Source organism: Salminus brasiliensis, chromosome 13 (genome assembly GCF_030463535.1).
Source record: "Salminus brasiliensis chromosome 13, fSalBra1.hap2, whole genome shotgun sequence".
Lineage (NCBI taxonomy): Eukaryota > Metazoa > Chordata > Actinopteri > Characiformes > Bryconidae > Salminus > Salminus brasiliensis.
Window position 1 is genome coordinate 10,868,983 of NC_132890.1, and position 16,011 is coordinate 10,884,993.

The 16,011-nt window shown below is 37.8% G+C and overlaps 2 protein-coding genes across 2 annotated transcripts; one reads left to right on the forward strand and one right to left on the reverse strand.

The window, feature by feature from the left end:
- Positions 1 to 1,421: 1,421 nt before the first annotated feature.
- pllp (plasmolipin) lies at positions 1,422 to 9,087 on the forward strand. The gene is made up of 4 exons (XM_072695163.1): positions 1,422 to 1,760; positions 4,978 to 5,151; positions 5,988 to 6,107; positions 8,750 to 9,087. Exons 1-4 carry the CDS (start codon positions 1,623 to 1,625, stop codon positions 8,855 to 8,857), a joined length of 540 nt encoding a protein of 179 aa, XP_072551264.1. The 5' UTR covers positions 1,422 to 1,622; the 3' UTR covers positions 8,858 to 9,087.
- Positions 9,088 to 9,113: 26 nt separating this feature from the next.
- arl2bp (ADP-ribosylation factor-like 2 binding protein) lies at positions 9,114 to 15,047 on the reverse strand. The gene is made up of 7 exons (XM_072695161.1): positions 14,959 to 15,047; positions 14,634 to 14,703; positions 14,472 to 14,533; positions 13,792 to 13,898; positions 13,617 to 13,702; positions 12,188 to 12,284; positions 9,114 to 11,144 (listed from the first exon to the last, which is right to left on the reverse strand). The coding sequence occupies exons 1-7, from the start codon at positions 14,978 to 14,980 to the stop codon at positions 11,037 to 11,039; spliced, it is 552 nt and encodes a 183-aa protein (XP_072551262.1). The 5' UTR covers positions 14,981 to 15,047; the 3' UTR covers positions 9,114 to 11,036.
- Between the last annotated feature and the right edge of the window lie 964 nt (positions 15,048 to 16,011).

Here is a 16,011-nt window from a genome sequence, read left to right on the forward strand (position 1 = left end):
CCTGGTGTTGCCCTCTGAATGTCAGATGTCCTATGCATGTCTGCACTGAACATAAAAAAAAGAAAGAAAATATTTATTTATTATTATGATTTTGTTTGGGGTATGATTCTGTGTCCTTCAAAATTGTGCTTTTCTTTTAGTCTGTTGGCTACGTGCTACAGATTCTACTATTTGTGGCGTGAGTTGAAAGTTGCAGGACGGGAATAGAGACAGTAACTAAAGGAGCAAGACCTGTCCATATGTCAAAAACGGTCAGTTACTCCCAGGTCATGCTGTAATGATGAATTGCGGTGCTTTGTCTTGAACTGCCAATTAAATTAATTTAGTTACTGATAAAAACCCACTAAACCACCACATTACTATTAAATACTTACTTAATAATACTTATAATTTTTAATAATAATTAATTATATATTTTTGTTCTTTCACAGCAACTTATGACAACAACTTGTCATTAGGGTTTTGACCATATTCTGTAAAACGATGTAATTGGTTGTGCCAAACGATATTTACATGGACACAAGTAAAGTGTAGTCTACATTAGTCACGTAACATATAGTCAGTGTTATAATTCATTCATTCACTTTTATCTCCTCTTATAACAGCAGGAGAGCTGCTTTTGGGACCATAAAGAACCACTTTTGCAAAGAAGCTGTAAATGTGAAGAACCGTTAAATCGGTAAAGTGTCTTTAGATTGACTTCTTTAAACCTTTAAAAGGTTCTTCACACATATATCTATTATTATTTTACAAAAATGGCGGAATTACATTTTTAATTTGATTTTTTTTACATTTTAATTAGATGAAGAGCAGCAGAAGTTGAATACAAATCACTGTACTCAGTACGGAAGAGTATCAGAGTAGTAGTTTTAAATACATCTGTAATGACGATGATTTTTAAGTCTGTGATAACATGTATCGTGAGAAATATTGTGTATTGTGAAAATGTATTTAAATATTGTAATATTAGGGCTGGACAATTTAACAATATTTTATCGTATTGTGATCAATTTCTTTATAGTATTTCTTTACCATATTGACCAGCCCTCGATTATAGTAATATTTGGTGTAAAATATGTGGCCTAAGCACTTAGTAAATGAAAAACACTTAAGATGAGAAAAGTTCATTTTATGATATAAAAACAGGGTGAATCTTGAGAAAGATCTGTTCAAAGATGAATTTTATTTTACAATTTTTTGTTTATGATTTTTTACGAATTATTTTTTGTATTAAACCCTAAATATGTCCAGCATACGTTCTAGGGCTTCAGATATGTACTCTTTATCTATATACAGGGAACTGCTCCCTTCAGTAGTCACACGAGGAAGTTATTTATTACCTCAGATGAACCCTGCCTTCATGGACAAATGTTATGAAGAAGTAGGACTGGCTAAAATGACAGAGAGAGAGAGCGAGAGAGAGAGAGAGAGCGTGAGAGAGTGAAAGGTATCATAAGACAGCTGTCTGTTTGGATAGAGTTACTAGGAAGTGCTCACACCTGTATTGGCTGGATCCGTACGTCTCCTCCTGGTTTTCTTTCTTCTCTCCAAATTCTTCACCTTTTTCTTAAAGGACTTTTTTTATTATTATTTTTTTTTAAGTCTGTGCGTTTGGAATCGAGATGGCAGATTTTCCGGGGAAGGTAAACACTGAGACAAGCTCACCTCAGACTCAAACAACATCATGGCAACTAATGAACGTATCTATGGACCTGAACTTCTTCAAGACCATTCCTGGGATTCTCTTAATTGCGGAGATTGTGAGTTCCAAAAAAAAATCTAATGATACTGTCATCAGAATGTTAATGTATGGATGTCCTCTGTGTTTTTAGCATTATTTTCTCCCACTCTTACAACTCTCCCCTTTACACTTTCCTCTCTGTCTATCTGTCTATCTGCCCCTGTTTGCCATCTGGCTCAAGGGGCAAGCATGGCTGATTTTCCCAGTGGCTTAGCCAGTCCTCTGAGAATTCAAAGATCACTGTAACATAGGAGTTGGAGAATGAGCAGATGAATAGTGTAATACAAGCATGCGTCTGCAACACAGGGATGTGTAGCAAGTTTGTTTACAGCACCTACTGCAAATATTTGCCTACAGCTGACCCCATATAGGCTAGTGTAACTGTTGCTAACACAGTGTATGCAGTACATTTCTATGTTGTTTAAACCTGACACATTTTTTAACCTCAATATGTTACTATATATAAGTAAATAAATATGACAAAATGCAAATAGGCTGTGTCAAACATAGCAGAAGTATTTTTCACCATAACTCGGTGAACTAATGTCAGAATGCTAACAATGTATTTCATTTAAATGCCATCTACAGTATGTTTTTGATGAATCTGTGCCTGTAAAAGTAGCTTTTTTGAATATTTATAGGGGCAATATGGACTTATCTCATTGTCTTGCTGAGGAGGTTTAGTTGTAAGACTGTTAAAGCTAACCCCACCGTGTGGAAGCTGTAATTTACCCTGGCTAGCTCTCACTGTGAGTTTGTATGCTTCAAAGCTGTGCTTTATTACAGCACTAATTGGACTAATAGGTGAATTATGGTAGAGCTGGACAATATGATGATATTTTATCGGATTGTGATTAATTTTATTATCGTGATAACAATATGATTTTCTAAGCATATCGAGGGTATTGTTAGTTCTCAAAGAATACTGATCAACTGCACGCTTTAATACCAACAGTGTAATTAGACTGCTTTAATTAGATGGGATGCAGCAGATGTTGAGTAAAAATCCCTGTACTCAGTACGGAGTGTATCTGAGTAACTGATGTATTTAGTCTGTGATTACATGTATTGGGATAAACATCATCTATCGCGAAAAATGTCTTCATATAGCGTGATATTAGGGCTGGGCAATATGATGATATTTTATCGTATCACGATAAAAAAAAATCTACGATAAAAAAGCATATAGAGGATATTGTAAGAGCCTAATAAACACTGATCAACTGCAAGTTTTATTGTCAACAGTGTTATTAGACTGGTTTAATGAAATAAAGAGCAGCAGATGTTGAATACAAATCACTGTACTCAGTACGGAAGAGTATCAGAGTAGTAGTTTTAAATACATCTGTAATGACGATGATTTTTAAGTCTGTGATAACAGAACATGTATCGTGATAAATATTGTGTATCGTGAAAATCTATTTAAATATTGTAATATTAGGGCTGGGCAATTTGACAATATTTTATCGTATTGTGATCAATTTCTTTATAATATTTTTACCATATTGACCAGCCCTCGATTATAGTAATATTTGGTGAAAAATATGTGGCCTAAGCACATAACTTAGTAAATGAAAAACACTTAAGATGAGAAAAGTTCATTTTATGATATAAAAACAGGGTGAATCTTGAGAAAGATCTGTTCAAATATGAAGGTGCTATATGGCAATATGTGAAAATGATAATTCTGACTAAAAAGAGTTACTTACTTTACTACATTCCCACTGTCCTGCACACTCAACTTTTTTACATTCCTGAACTTTAAACCTGACAAACCAGGCTAAGGTGTGACTGGTCTTTGGTTCCTTTTTTTTTTTTAACATGAACACAGTGTTTGAGCTGTAGAGCCAGTAGATCTTTCTGTTACACCTTGAGCAACCACGGCCCTTCCCTGAGTAAACTACAGACTCTGTAGTCTAGTTCAAAGTGTACATATCATTCTTGTTTCCAAGCTGTGCCACCTTAAAGCAGATGTTCATTAGTTTAACTGTTAAAGATAAAAAAAAAAGATATAAATCATCGCTGTCCAATGAAACATCTCCAAAATTTAAATTTTCAGGAGAAGCCAAAATGTCTTTAACTTTGAATGGAAGAAATAAAAAGTTTATTCCAAGTAATTTAGAGCATTTCTATTGGTCTATTCATCCAGAATAACTGACACAGTGTACAGAGCAGCTACAGGGTTCAAACCATGATGAAAACTGACAATGAACATGGTTTTCATTGGACAGCAGAGCAATACAGAAAGTACACGGTGGTTATTTAAAGATGACCGTGCCGTAGGGACTTCAGGGTATCGCGATTTGTCCTCTGGCTAACTAATCTGACTTGTATAACAAGCAGCATCTGATCTGGAAACTACTCAGGAACTAACTAATCTGTCAAATATAGATTTGTTGTCTAGGTACTTCTGCTTTTCTTCAGTTTTCTTTTTTTTTTCCACAGTGGGGTTTGTTGTCCTGTATGCCAGCGCTCAGGTGTCATGCCCTTTGAATATGGAATCATGCCAAGGACAGAAATCTGAGACCATTTATAGATGAATAATAGATTTAGCCTAATGCTCTGCATTGTACTAACACATTCTGTGCACACCATATACCTGAGGAGACAGCTGCCCCACCAGTATCTACAATAGTTCACTTAGTCCACTCGTTGGGATTAGCTTAGTAATGAATGTGTCAAGGGGTGTGGGACATCAAGGAGTCTCAGAGTTTTAGAGTTTCAGATAAGTCCTCCAATTTAAAAACACTGCATGAATGAGCCCAATGGTATTCATATAGCCCCCACTTTCCAGTCTAAAAAAAGGACATAGCGAGATCTACTTGTAACAGCTGGGGCGTTTTCACACTAGAGCTTCTTTCCGGACCAAGTTTGTTTGCTAGTACAGTACATTTGGTCTGTTGCTGGTCTGGGGTTCCCTTGGTTTCAAAAAGTCCCTGTGGGTCTGGGGAACCCTTGGTTCGGTTCGTTTGGGCAGGTTTAAATGCACCAAGACCCCTGAGAAACGATGGTCTCAGTTCCAAACAAACTCTGGTGAGATCCAAACAAATGCCATGTCTGCCTTGGCACCATGTTCAACTGCACAGAAACATGCATTAATCCAGAACAGAGGACCTTCTTCTTGTATTTACCCATAGATATATGAGCCCACCCCAGAAGTTCAAACTCAGCCCAGAGCAAACAAACTAGAGATGTTAAAATCTGTATATTTATAAGTTTGTCCTCTCTTTCTACAGGTTTTAGGCTTGTTGGTATGGGCACTCATAGCCAGTGCCTTCTACCAGTATGTCGCTGCCTATGGCTGGGTGATGTTTGTGAGTGTGACACTGTGGATTCTCTCCATCATTCTGTTCATCATTCTGTTCCTGAACATACAGCAGAAATTAACTTCTGTGCCATGGCCTTTAGTGGTGAGTAACTTTTTAACTGCGTCTAGTATGTCTAACCAAACCTTGTACACAGTCAGAATATCATATACATAGACATGAATATCATTGCTACTTTTAACTGTTCTTTGTCTGGGGCAGAGCTCCCACCACCATGCTTAACAATTGGTACCATTTTTCTGGGGGCTAAATATGTTACCTTTTCCCCCCCAAACATTTATGTCTGACCATAAAACCTCATGCGGTCAGCTGCAAACTTTAGTCGAGCTCAAAGGTGCAATTTTTGGAGCATGGCCTTCTTTCTTGTACAGCAACACCCTTACTCCATGGCGATATAATACTAGCTTGACTGTAGACAGTGACACTAGACTTCCAGCAGCTTCCAGTTAATGGTTGATCAGGGTTGTTCCTGACTATTTTAACCAATTTGGAGGCTATACCTCCTGACCACTTGTACTTGTACCTACAGTTGTTTGAACTGATGATCTTAGAATCAGCATTTGTTTAGAATTGGCTGACTAGTGTAAATCTGCAGTCATCCTTTTTCAGATTACCATGACATTCATGTCCATGATGAGTGGATGTAAGCTTCCAACCACAGCTGTATATTTTCCCCAAGATCTGTTTACACGTGACCATTTTCCATGACTATAGTACATATTATACATTGTAAATGTCTTTACATTAAAATATGGTCTTCCATATTTAAGAGAAATGTCTCAAAGCTATCGTAAAACAACATCTCAGATTTCAGGCTGTGTGTTTGTGAGCTAAAACTTTTTGGACGTCTGGATCCTCTGACCACAACTGTAAACAATTCTCATCAGAAAAGTTACGATTTTTTTGTTTATTCCCCACAGCTGTTGGTGTTTTACGGCGTTGCGACTATCCTGTATCTCACTGCCTTTATTGCCAATGCTGCTTCAGTTTCTGCATATAAATATTTGTCATATCACTATAACCATATGGCAGCTTCTGCGGTGAGTGATGGCATGTTCACTTATTCACACACATATGTACCACATAAAATGAATCTCCTTCCATCCACACCTATATTGAAAGTTCTGCTGTGACCACATAATGCTCTTTTGTGAAAGGTTTGTTCATGGCCACACCTTGGCAGCCAGTTTACTAGCAGTGATAGAGGAGGGGGGGCACTAAACCTGTCAGAATATAAAGGTTCCAAAGGTTCTCAAACCACAGTTCCATGTATTCTATGCTGAGACTTCCCAGCACGCCTTGCTTGCTTATTTGAGTTTAGTTTCACAACAGTAATCCTTCACCTAGACGCATATTAGAATAACTGTGGGGTGTAACTGAGAGTGCTTTGTGTGCACTCCTAAAGTATAGGCGGGCTTATCTGTGGCCAGCGCAATGATAAATATGTGACATCACATTGCTCACTTGCATCAGATGACACAAACTAAAGCAGGAAGGAATCTGAGGACGGCTTTCAAAAGCATTTCAACAACTAGCCCTTATCTTTACAAGGAACCTCGGTCTTACTTCCTGTCATAAGTCCTGTGATGTAGAAGGTAGTTCTAGTAGAACTTTCACAATACAGCCGCGACTTTTGACATACTAGACGAAGCCAGTAAGTAAGCTTATGGAGCAGTAGGTGTGAGTTTATGGGACTTTTAAGACGTTTTTTTTTAAGACGAGAGTCAGAGTCCACTGTACAGAGTCCACATGCACATTCTAAACGTGCAATATCCTGTTGGAAAAAAATGTCACCATCACGGCGTTGGCCCAACTGCTCAAAAACAAGGTCACACGTAATAAGTAACAGAACATCTCCATTTAGGAGATGCTGTTGGCGTAACTTACTATATATGGCGAAACAACACTATATTCCCTGTGGTGGTGTAGGGTCTATCTATTCCTGTATATCCCTACCCCAGAAGCATGGCTCAATGACGGAATACCGGGACTTGTTAAGGTTAAATGTGTGGATATATTCATTTAATCTGACATTATGTGATGTTTAAAAAAATTACAGACCAAAAAGAACATTACTAAGAGTTACCATATCATTATGCTCTTAGACCAGAAGATCAATGCTACACAAGAACATCATACAGTTGGATAAAGAGCTAGATCCTGAGAGAGCAGTGGAAAGAGTCTGGGTGCTCCAAAGAGCCCCATGAGACCCCCTCCCCTGGGATTATTCAGGATGGACAGGATGTACTCGGACATCCTGACCTTATATTTTGACCAGATTATTATCTTTTAAACAAGTGCTAACAGACCCATGACTAAACAACCCTCCTTCTCCTTTTGGGCCATACTGGAAACCCATTAGATGGTGGGGTGTCAGCGTCCTACAGTTGAACACCCCACAGTTCAATTCCCTGGCCAAACAACCCCAATATGTGTCAGTGGGCAAGACTCCTAACACTACATAGCCCTTCCTGTGTTACATGATTAAAATTGATTAAAAAGTCACTTTGGATAAGACCTTTAACCAAATGCAGTGAACCCTCATACATTTACAGTATTACAGTATGCTTTGGCATTTTTTAGTTGCCCTTGGGGTTAAATAAATAGTGGCTATATAGAATGGAGGGCAAGCTGCTAGTTAGATACACAGCCAAAGCTTTCGTATATGTGTAATGATTTAAATGGTTCTTCTTCTTCTAGTCTTAATTTGGGATCATCATTTGCATAAATTGTGCTTAACCTTCTAATTTTTGTAGTATTTGCAGCTCCATTTGCCCCTAAATTAGTAGCAAACAACACGCAGCTAGACTTAATAGAGCTGACTGATGCTAGCGAGCAGGAAAACGTTGATAATATGTGTGAGGCATGTGTGTGTTAAGCACTGCCGTATTCATCAGTGACAAATATTTGTACAAGTAGTGAATTGTTGTATATTTCCATTCATTCTATTAAACACTGCATGGCAAAGACATGATGCCGTGTAGTAAATAATGTCCACAGGGCAGCGCAGCCTTACTAACTTTAATAAACAATTTTTTCTAAGATCTCACTAATATTTGATTATGCTAATGAAATCTCGCTAATCTCACTAATAGTTATTATTATATAGTCACTTTGGACAAAAATGTCTACACAGTTTTTGCAGTTAGTGCAAATAGTGTGTTTAGCTTCGTGCTTCGTAAGTAAGTAAATATAGATTTTATAAAAGTAACAAGCATTTCTTTCTGAGCTCATATAAGGAAAAAAGTTATCCAGCTATCACATGGATTTGTTAAATCACCAGCACACATGATTTAACATAATGAAGGGTTAGAGTCTTCCATGTATTGTATGGAAACTACAAATAAAGAGCTTTGGAAATGTAACAAACTCAATCATACATGTAAAAACAACAATTAGTGTTGTAATGTTGTTTATATTGATTCTAATATTAGTGCATTTCTGAGCAAATGCACACCTCCTGCCCAGAAGAATAGCTTAAAGCAATTTCTATGGGTGCTTTTGCATAGCATTGCAATCCTGAAACCAGCGCCCTGTGCCCTGGTCTAATGATAAATAACCATTAACAGGTCAGCTGAAAGTATTGTGAAAGGTAACATGGGAACACAAGCACATCTATTCAGATGCAGGTTGTCTTTTCTAGCTGTAATAATTAATCTATAGTGTGTATCCTCTTTCCCAGTTTTTCAGCATTGTGGTGACACTGACTTACGGCGCTAGCACCGTCTTTGCCTACCTGGACTGGAGGGGTGATGGGGGAAATGCCGCCACCAGCACAGTGCCCGTGTAGCGACACGCTAGCTGCCTCTGGCTAGAGACTGCATTCTTTGTGTAAATGTGACCTGAAGAACAGAAGGATAAGACCTTTTGAGGGCTGAGCATGTAGCATTGTAAATGTATGGACTGTGGGCGTTGTGATGTGTTGTGCTATTGTGCTGCACACCTCTGTGGTTTTCCTACTTTGTATACTGGCCTGGACAATGACACAGGCTGAAAATTAAACTGGTGATCAAACAAGTATTTAAACAGTGAAGCTGAACAAAGACTTTTCAATTAAATTACATTTATTTACTTAAATTTTTCATACAGGCATATTTACACAGACAATGGAAATCTAATACAAATATGAAGTACTCTTAAGGTAAAAACTTCACACACTAAACCTAGAGAGGTGGCAGAACCTTCAGGCCGTTGAAACCTCAGCAAAAGGGATCGAATGAGAGCGCCCCCACACCCATCCCCTGACTGACTATACAGTGACATGCAAACTTTTGAGCAATCCAGCCAACATTTCTGTGAATAGTTTTGTATGTAGAAGATGAACTGATCTCCAAAAGGCATTAGGGTAATGATGAAATATCAACATTTAAAGTAAGATTAGTGCATTATTTTTGTTCTGTGCAAAGTTAGAGTGCTCCATAAAAATGTTTAGGACTATTGTTTATTCACTGCATGATGCAAATATCAAAGCTTTATAAATACTGACTCTCAAATTGGCTTCACCTATACAGATGTGTAGCACTGTATAACGATGCACACAAAGTAGGTGAGGGCTAAGAAGATAGCAAAGCATCTTCAGGTAACCGTGTCCTCAGTCTACCTTCTGGAAGATTTAGCAGACTCTGGAGTGATGGAGCACTGGTCTACTGTACAGCAACACCTACACAAATGTGACGTTCATAGTAGAATCATCAGAAGAAAACCAAACAAAAAAAAGCTGTAAGATATTTTCAAAAAGGAACATCTTAACATACCTGATACATTTTGCAAGAGAGAATCACAGAACTCACAGAACTAGAAGCCTTTTTTTTTTTTTTTTTTAGGAAAGAATGGTTAAAAATCCCCCAAACAAGAACTGAAAGACTCTTTGCCAGCTACAAACGGTGCTTGTCAAATGGGGGGTGTTCGTAAGTACTGACCAGGACAGGTGCCCAAACTTTTGCATCAGGCCCTTTTCCTTTTTTGTTGTTGTTTCAAAACTGTAAAAGATGGGTATTAAGAAGTAGTCCTGCTTTAAACATAAAAATGTGTCATCTTCAACTTTCTGCCTTTTGGAAATCAGGTCATTTTCACTTACTAAGCTATTTACAGTGATTGTAATCAGCGATGCTCAAATGCTTTTGTGCCACTATATGTGTGGGTTGAGAAATACATAAGAAATTGAGAAAAAAAGAGAACATATGCACTAAAATCCATCTCCCCAAAAAAGACATTTGGTATAAAAGTTGAGGAAGGCCTGTTCAGTGCATAAGCCCACTTCTTTTCCCAGCATATGCACCACAGTTACGGAAACGCTCTTTGCAACGCAGGCGTAACCGTGTCAACTCCAGCAAGACTCCCTGGGTGGACCTTTTTTGCTTTGTACAATAAACTGTTCACAATACCTCGAAGATAAACCATTCAATGGCAGGCACATCACATGGTGCTCTCTATGGATTTCAGAAGCCCTTTTGATTAAGTAAATATTTGCAGTGTTATGTGTAATTGATAAAACACAGAGGTGCTAAAGAGAAGTGAGAATATGAAAACGTTCCTCACCGAAGCCAGACATCTCTCAAACTGCACACCTGATCAGGAAACAGCACGCCTACTACAACAGCTTTACTCTTACTACAGCAGATACTACATCCACTTGTAATAAAGTTAGTATCACCACAAAATGTAAGACAAAATAAAAACCTGAAGCTTGTGGTAAACCTTTGAAATACTGGCAGGAACCACAACAAAAGCAGAATGTCTTAGGTAATGTCAAGTTTAAATATTAAACCAAAGGAAACACGTGGTCCCCATCATTCGGCTGGTATAGCAGCGAACTGGGCTCCTGAAGCTGGAGCAAAACTAACCAACATGACGTGGCTGAAGGAGCAGAACTGAGACGTTGGGGTTGTTGTGAAAGGGCTCTGATGTTGGGGGAATGTGAGTGATGAAGTAATGGTGTTAAGATATACGAGACATCATTGCACCTAGGCTCAGAGGGACCCTGACGCTGTACTGGATGTGACCGTTGTGGAAGTAGATGAGCTCAAAGATTTCACCACCAAGCCAGTGCTTAGGTCCAGCCCTCGTCCTTCACGTTCCTGCAAACAAAAAAGGATGTTAACTAGGGGTGGGCAATATAGTAAAAATATTGTATCATGATAATTAAAGACAGTTTTTGATGTACAATATTTAGCACAATACATGCAATCGCAGACAAATTGCATCATTAGCGACAGATTCTTTAAAAAACTACTATTTAAATACTCTCCCAAACTGAGCACAGTTACATGCATTTAGTGGCAGTTGTTCTTTAAAAAGCAACACCAGTGAGATTACTGAAATTATAGCAAAACAATCTGGTGGCTGGTTGCGTCTGCTTGCCAGCAAATTACGCCCTCTCAGACTCAGGCTTAAGACGTTAGCAACAGATGCTAAAAGTCCTGTTAGTTGTGAGGTGGAGCCACTGAGAACCACGTCTTGTGCATCTTACAGGTATATAGTGCACATACTATCCATTGGTCTAAGGTCCTGTTCCGATGCTTGTGTTTTGTTCTTGTTTTATTGTAGTGCACTTTCAACTATAAACAGAGGTTCGAGTGAGCACTCTGACTGCTGTGGGGTCACGTAGATTCATACGCAGCAGGGTGTAATGCACTGCATGTTGTAACACCTTAACCGTAACCATAATTAAAAATATGTGCCACAGCAGCCATTCTTACAATTCAGCCCAGATGGAATAGCCTTTGTTATCCTCACAAACAATAAGACTTTGGTGTTCCTTTGAAAATGGCTTGTGGGTAGTCCCTCCTTGGATTATGGTCAATAGATCCTCCTTACACTGCTGACCAGGAGTCCCCAGCAGCCTAACTGTGTCAGATGATTTGACCCAGTCACCTGGCCATGTCAATTTGACCTTTCCCAAAGTTTCTCAGGTCTTCGCGCCAGCCCAATTCTCCCACATCCGACATGCAATACAATACAAGAAATGACTGCTACTTATCACTTACCATCTAACATATATATCTACACTTGAAATACACTGTCTTTACAAGATAATCAACATTACTCACTTAATCTGTGAGTAGACACAATGTTCTAGCTCATCAGTGTAAATATCACAATAAAAAAAAAAATCACTTACTGCTCTGTAATCAATGAACATCTCTTTAAAGGCCATAAAGTCTGTAAAAGTAAGCAGCATGTCAAATATATCCCCTGAGACTTCATCCTTGTGTTGCCTTAAACAGAAAAATAAAGCAGAAACAATGAGAGCAAGTCAGAACAAGTACAACAGCACACAGTACCTCCAACAGATCTTTACAACCATAAGTAACAGAAGGCCATTTCATAAAACATCATGTCTTAAGGAGTCCAGATGGAGTCAGTGATTGGAGTAGACGTGTAGCTGATGATACCTAAAAACTACAAAATACAAGTAGTGCCACATTTGAACACTGCTAACCAAATCTATGACACTGCATATATTGTGCTGCATTAAATCTAATTAAACATGCTCATGCTTTCTTTGTTATGACAGAGTTGTTCGGCTTACTTTATCGATAATATCCACAATATTTGGCCCATAAGAAGCATAGTCATAACAGATCACAATGGTGATTAAATGAGGTAATATTGCCCACCCCTACTAAAGATGACTACAATACAGACTAAACTTCCATGCAAAGAGAAGGTCTGTGAGTGACATCAACAAATACATAAAGAGATTAAATGAGAAGAATTTCATTGGACAGCTTTGGTGGTAAAATAGTGTATACAAAGATGTGAACACAAAGGCCTGGTTATGCATGGCAATATGACTATGTATACTGTAACACTGAAATTGTGTATACTGTAATTCTGTGGTATGCAACAGGCATAAACTTATGCAAAAGTATGGATAGACCTGGTCAAATGACACATTTTGTTGACTTCCTAAGTGAAAATAAGTAAATACATCTTCTGCAGAACATAAATATGAACGCTTTCATTTCAGATCACAATGCCTATTAAAAAAATATATAATTTTTTGTAATATGATACTAAGCAGTAATTATACATTAAAATGTACATCAATGTGTCTTTGTAGATGTAAACATATTAAAACATAGAAAATAAGATAAGATAATCCTTTATTAGTCCCACAGTGGGGAAATTCTCAAAACAATACTTTTCATGTGACCCAACTTTTTTTTATTTTTTTTTTAAGAATGTACATCAAGCGTTTGAAACTGCGCTGCATTATTTTAAAGACGTAATTGTAGCTGTACTGTTTTGTTTTCATTCCTGATCAATAAAGCCTACAAAATTAGATCTCAGTAGTAAAACAGTACCAGTAAGTATTTAAATGTACTGCTGGCCTTTACCACTCTAGTTCTTCTCTTATCCATTTTTTTATGCTTCCAATATCGCCACATTTAATAGTGTACAAAAGACTACATAAATAAACAAACATAAATTAAGAAAGTTGGATGTGTCCATATACTATTGTCAGTTTTTCCCATATGAAACACAAGGGCAAATACTGTTTCTGGACACATTTAAAGGTGTGTGAATCATTTGAAGTAACTTACTTCAGTGAATGAGTAAAATCATTCATGTTAAATCCAGGAATTCGCTCTATCAGCTGTTGTTCCAGATACTTCTCTAAGAGATCAACCTGAAAAAGAATACGAGAACGTCATGAAACCCTCAATCACGAGAACTAGATCTGTGAAAGTGATTAAAATGAAACACAAAGCAGCTTACATATTCATTAAAAATGGGGGTATAACTGAGTTTATTCTCTTCAGAGTCATCAAACTCCAGGTAATATTTCTCCATGAACGACTGCTGAAGATTCTGAAAGTCGTCTTCTGTGAAAAGAGTTCCCATCACAAAAAAATATGAATGCATATATGATATCCTGACTGTTTCCAAATAAAGCTTACCCATTATGATATAATCAATGTTTCTAATTATGTATTATACAGTACTAATCAGTTGATCAGTGAAGGTTTGGATGAAGTCAATGTAGATTTTATTCCAAGTTAACCAGAAATATTGACACAGTGTACAGAGCAGCTACAGGGTTCAAAGGATGGAGAAAACTAAAATGGTTTTTTTTTTATTGGACAGCAGTAATATGTTACAATGTACTGGAATGTAAAAGTGAAATCCATGCCCTGGAGAAAGAGTCTTTTTTTGTTAAAGTAGGAGAAGACATACTTAGATAACTCATTCAATCAAATCAATTATTTTTTTTATGCAAGATTTAGAATGGATGTGGTGAAATTATAAATGTGTTGGTCTTTTTCCTCCATCACAGAAAATATGAATGCATTCATCCAGACTGCTTACCCATTATGATATGACCAATGTTTCTAATTAGGTGTTATGTAGCTAGTATGAATCAGTAGATCAGAGATTCTGCGAAGAACACAGCTTACCCATTATGATATCCTCAATGTTCCCTATTACAGTGTCGAACACTGTATCAGCATCTGATGATCTGCAGAAAAATATAGCTAGCTATATTATGATCAACTATCAACTATAATGCCCAACGTTTCAGGAGTATTTGTTTTACACCTGGAAAACTCAGTGCTCACCTTGAGACAGCAAAATCCTCTTCTTCCAAATCGTGCATCTCAACAATGTTCTCTCCGCTACCGAGCAGGTCTAAAGAAGAAATCTTTTTAGATTAAAAAAAAAACTTGACTACTAACAAATGCAGCACTAGCTAAGCTTAAGCTATTAGCTAGTGCAGGCTAATTTACAAGTGCTGAAATAAACAGTTACGTTAGCTTATGCCGACTACTCTTGATAATGTAATCGCTAACTAACAACAAAGAGTTTCATGAACGAACAGAAGGATTTAACTCTTTATCTCACTTATATATTTGCACATATTAACGACCATAACTCATAAACAACCTCGCTCTTGAACATCCATCATGAACAGCTAGCAAGCAGCACCGCCGCCACTCCGTCTCTGGCTGCCACGGCAACGGGAGAACGCGCACGTCTTAGAAACGAGTCCGGGTAAAACGCGCGTTATCATTCGGTTCCGTGTCGCTGTCTCGCTGTCTCTTTTCTTTATTGTAAAATTGAAAGTATTATATTTGATCAGATGTTTTTTTTTTTTTTTTTTTTAAATATGTGTCATCTTAAATGAATAAAGATGCGATTAGGTATACGACGAATGTGCGACATTATGGTTTTCGCCCCATCCCCATCACCAATGGTTAATAAGTCTTAAAACGTTCAACCAGCTTTACATTTAACTTAACCTTTCCTTAAAATAATAATATCATATATTTTTTACATTAAACATTGCATCAAATATGCATATATGATCATTTAATACCAATAAAAAGTAGAAAGTGTGTCAGTTAAAACATACAGGCAGAATGAGAGTTTTTGAGGAAGGTAATGAGAAGGAGCGAGTAATCAGGTGTCGATGCCGAGTGCGGCACATAGCGTTCATTAGAGGAACTGCGCTCTATAAGCCTACTTAGGTTTTAACCGGGGTTTAAATTGGATCAGTGGCACATATAGTGCAATGATGGGCCAGTGTTTTGAACAGAGGACATGGAGAGGCTCAGGGCATGTTGAAACACAAAAACACACGTTTCAATAATTAGAACTAGCTTAGATTCCCTAAAACAAAAAGGTTATGTTACCATCAGTTTGCCTGAAGACTTTCAGAGTCCTGATCACTGCCCCTTTCACACTAAATACCTCTACAGTCGGCTGCCCCCACACACGTGCCCTTTTGGCTCCTCTATAAGCCACACCTAAGTGGGTACACACACCCACAGTGAGCTCATTCAGTGCTACTGGCTGATGGTTGGGGTAGTGGGTAACAACACTGCACTCTCTCCATAAGGCAGATAAGGCAGGGTTTGGTCACTACACAACAAGAGTCCTTGGACAAGACTCCTAAAGCTACATTAGCCTACCTGGATGTCCCTCTGGATAAGAGTG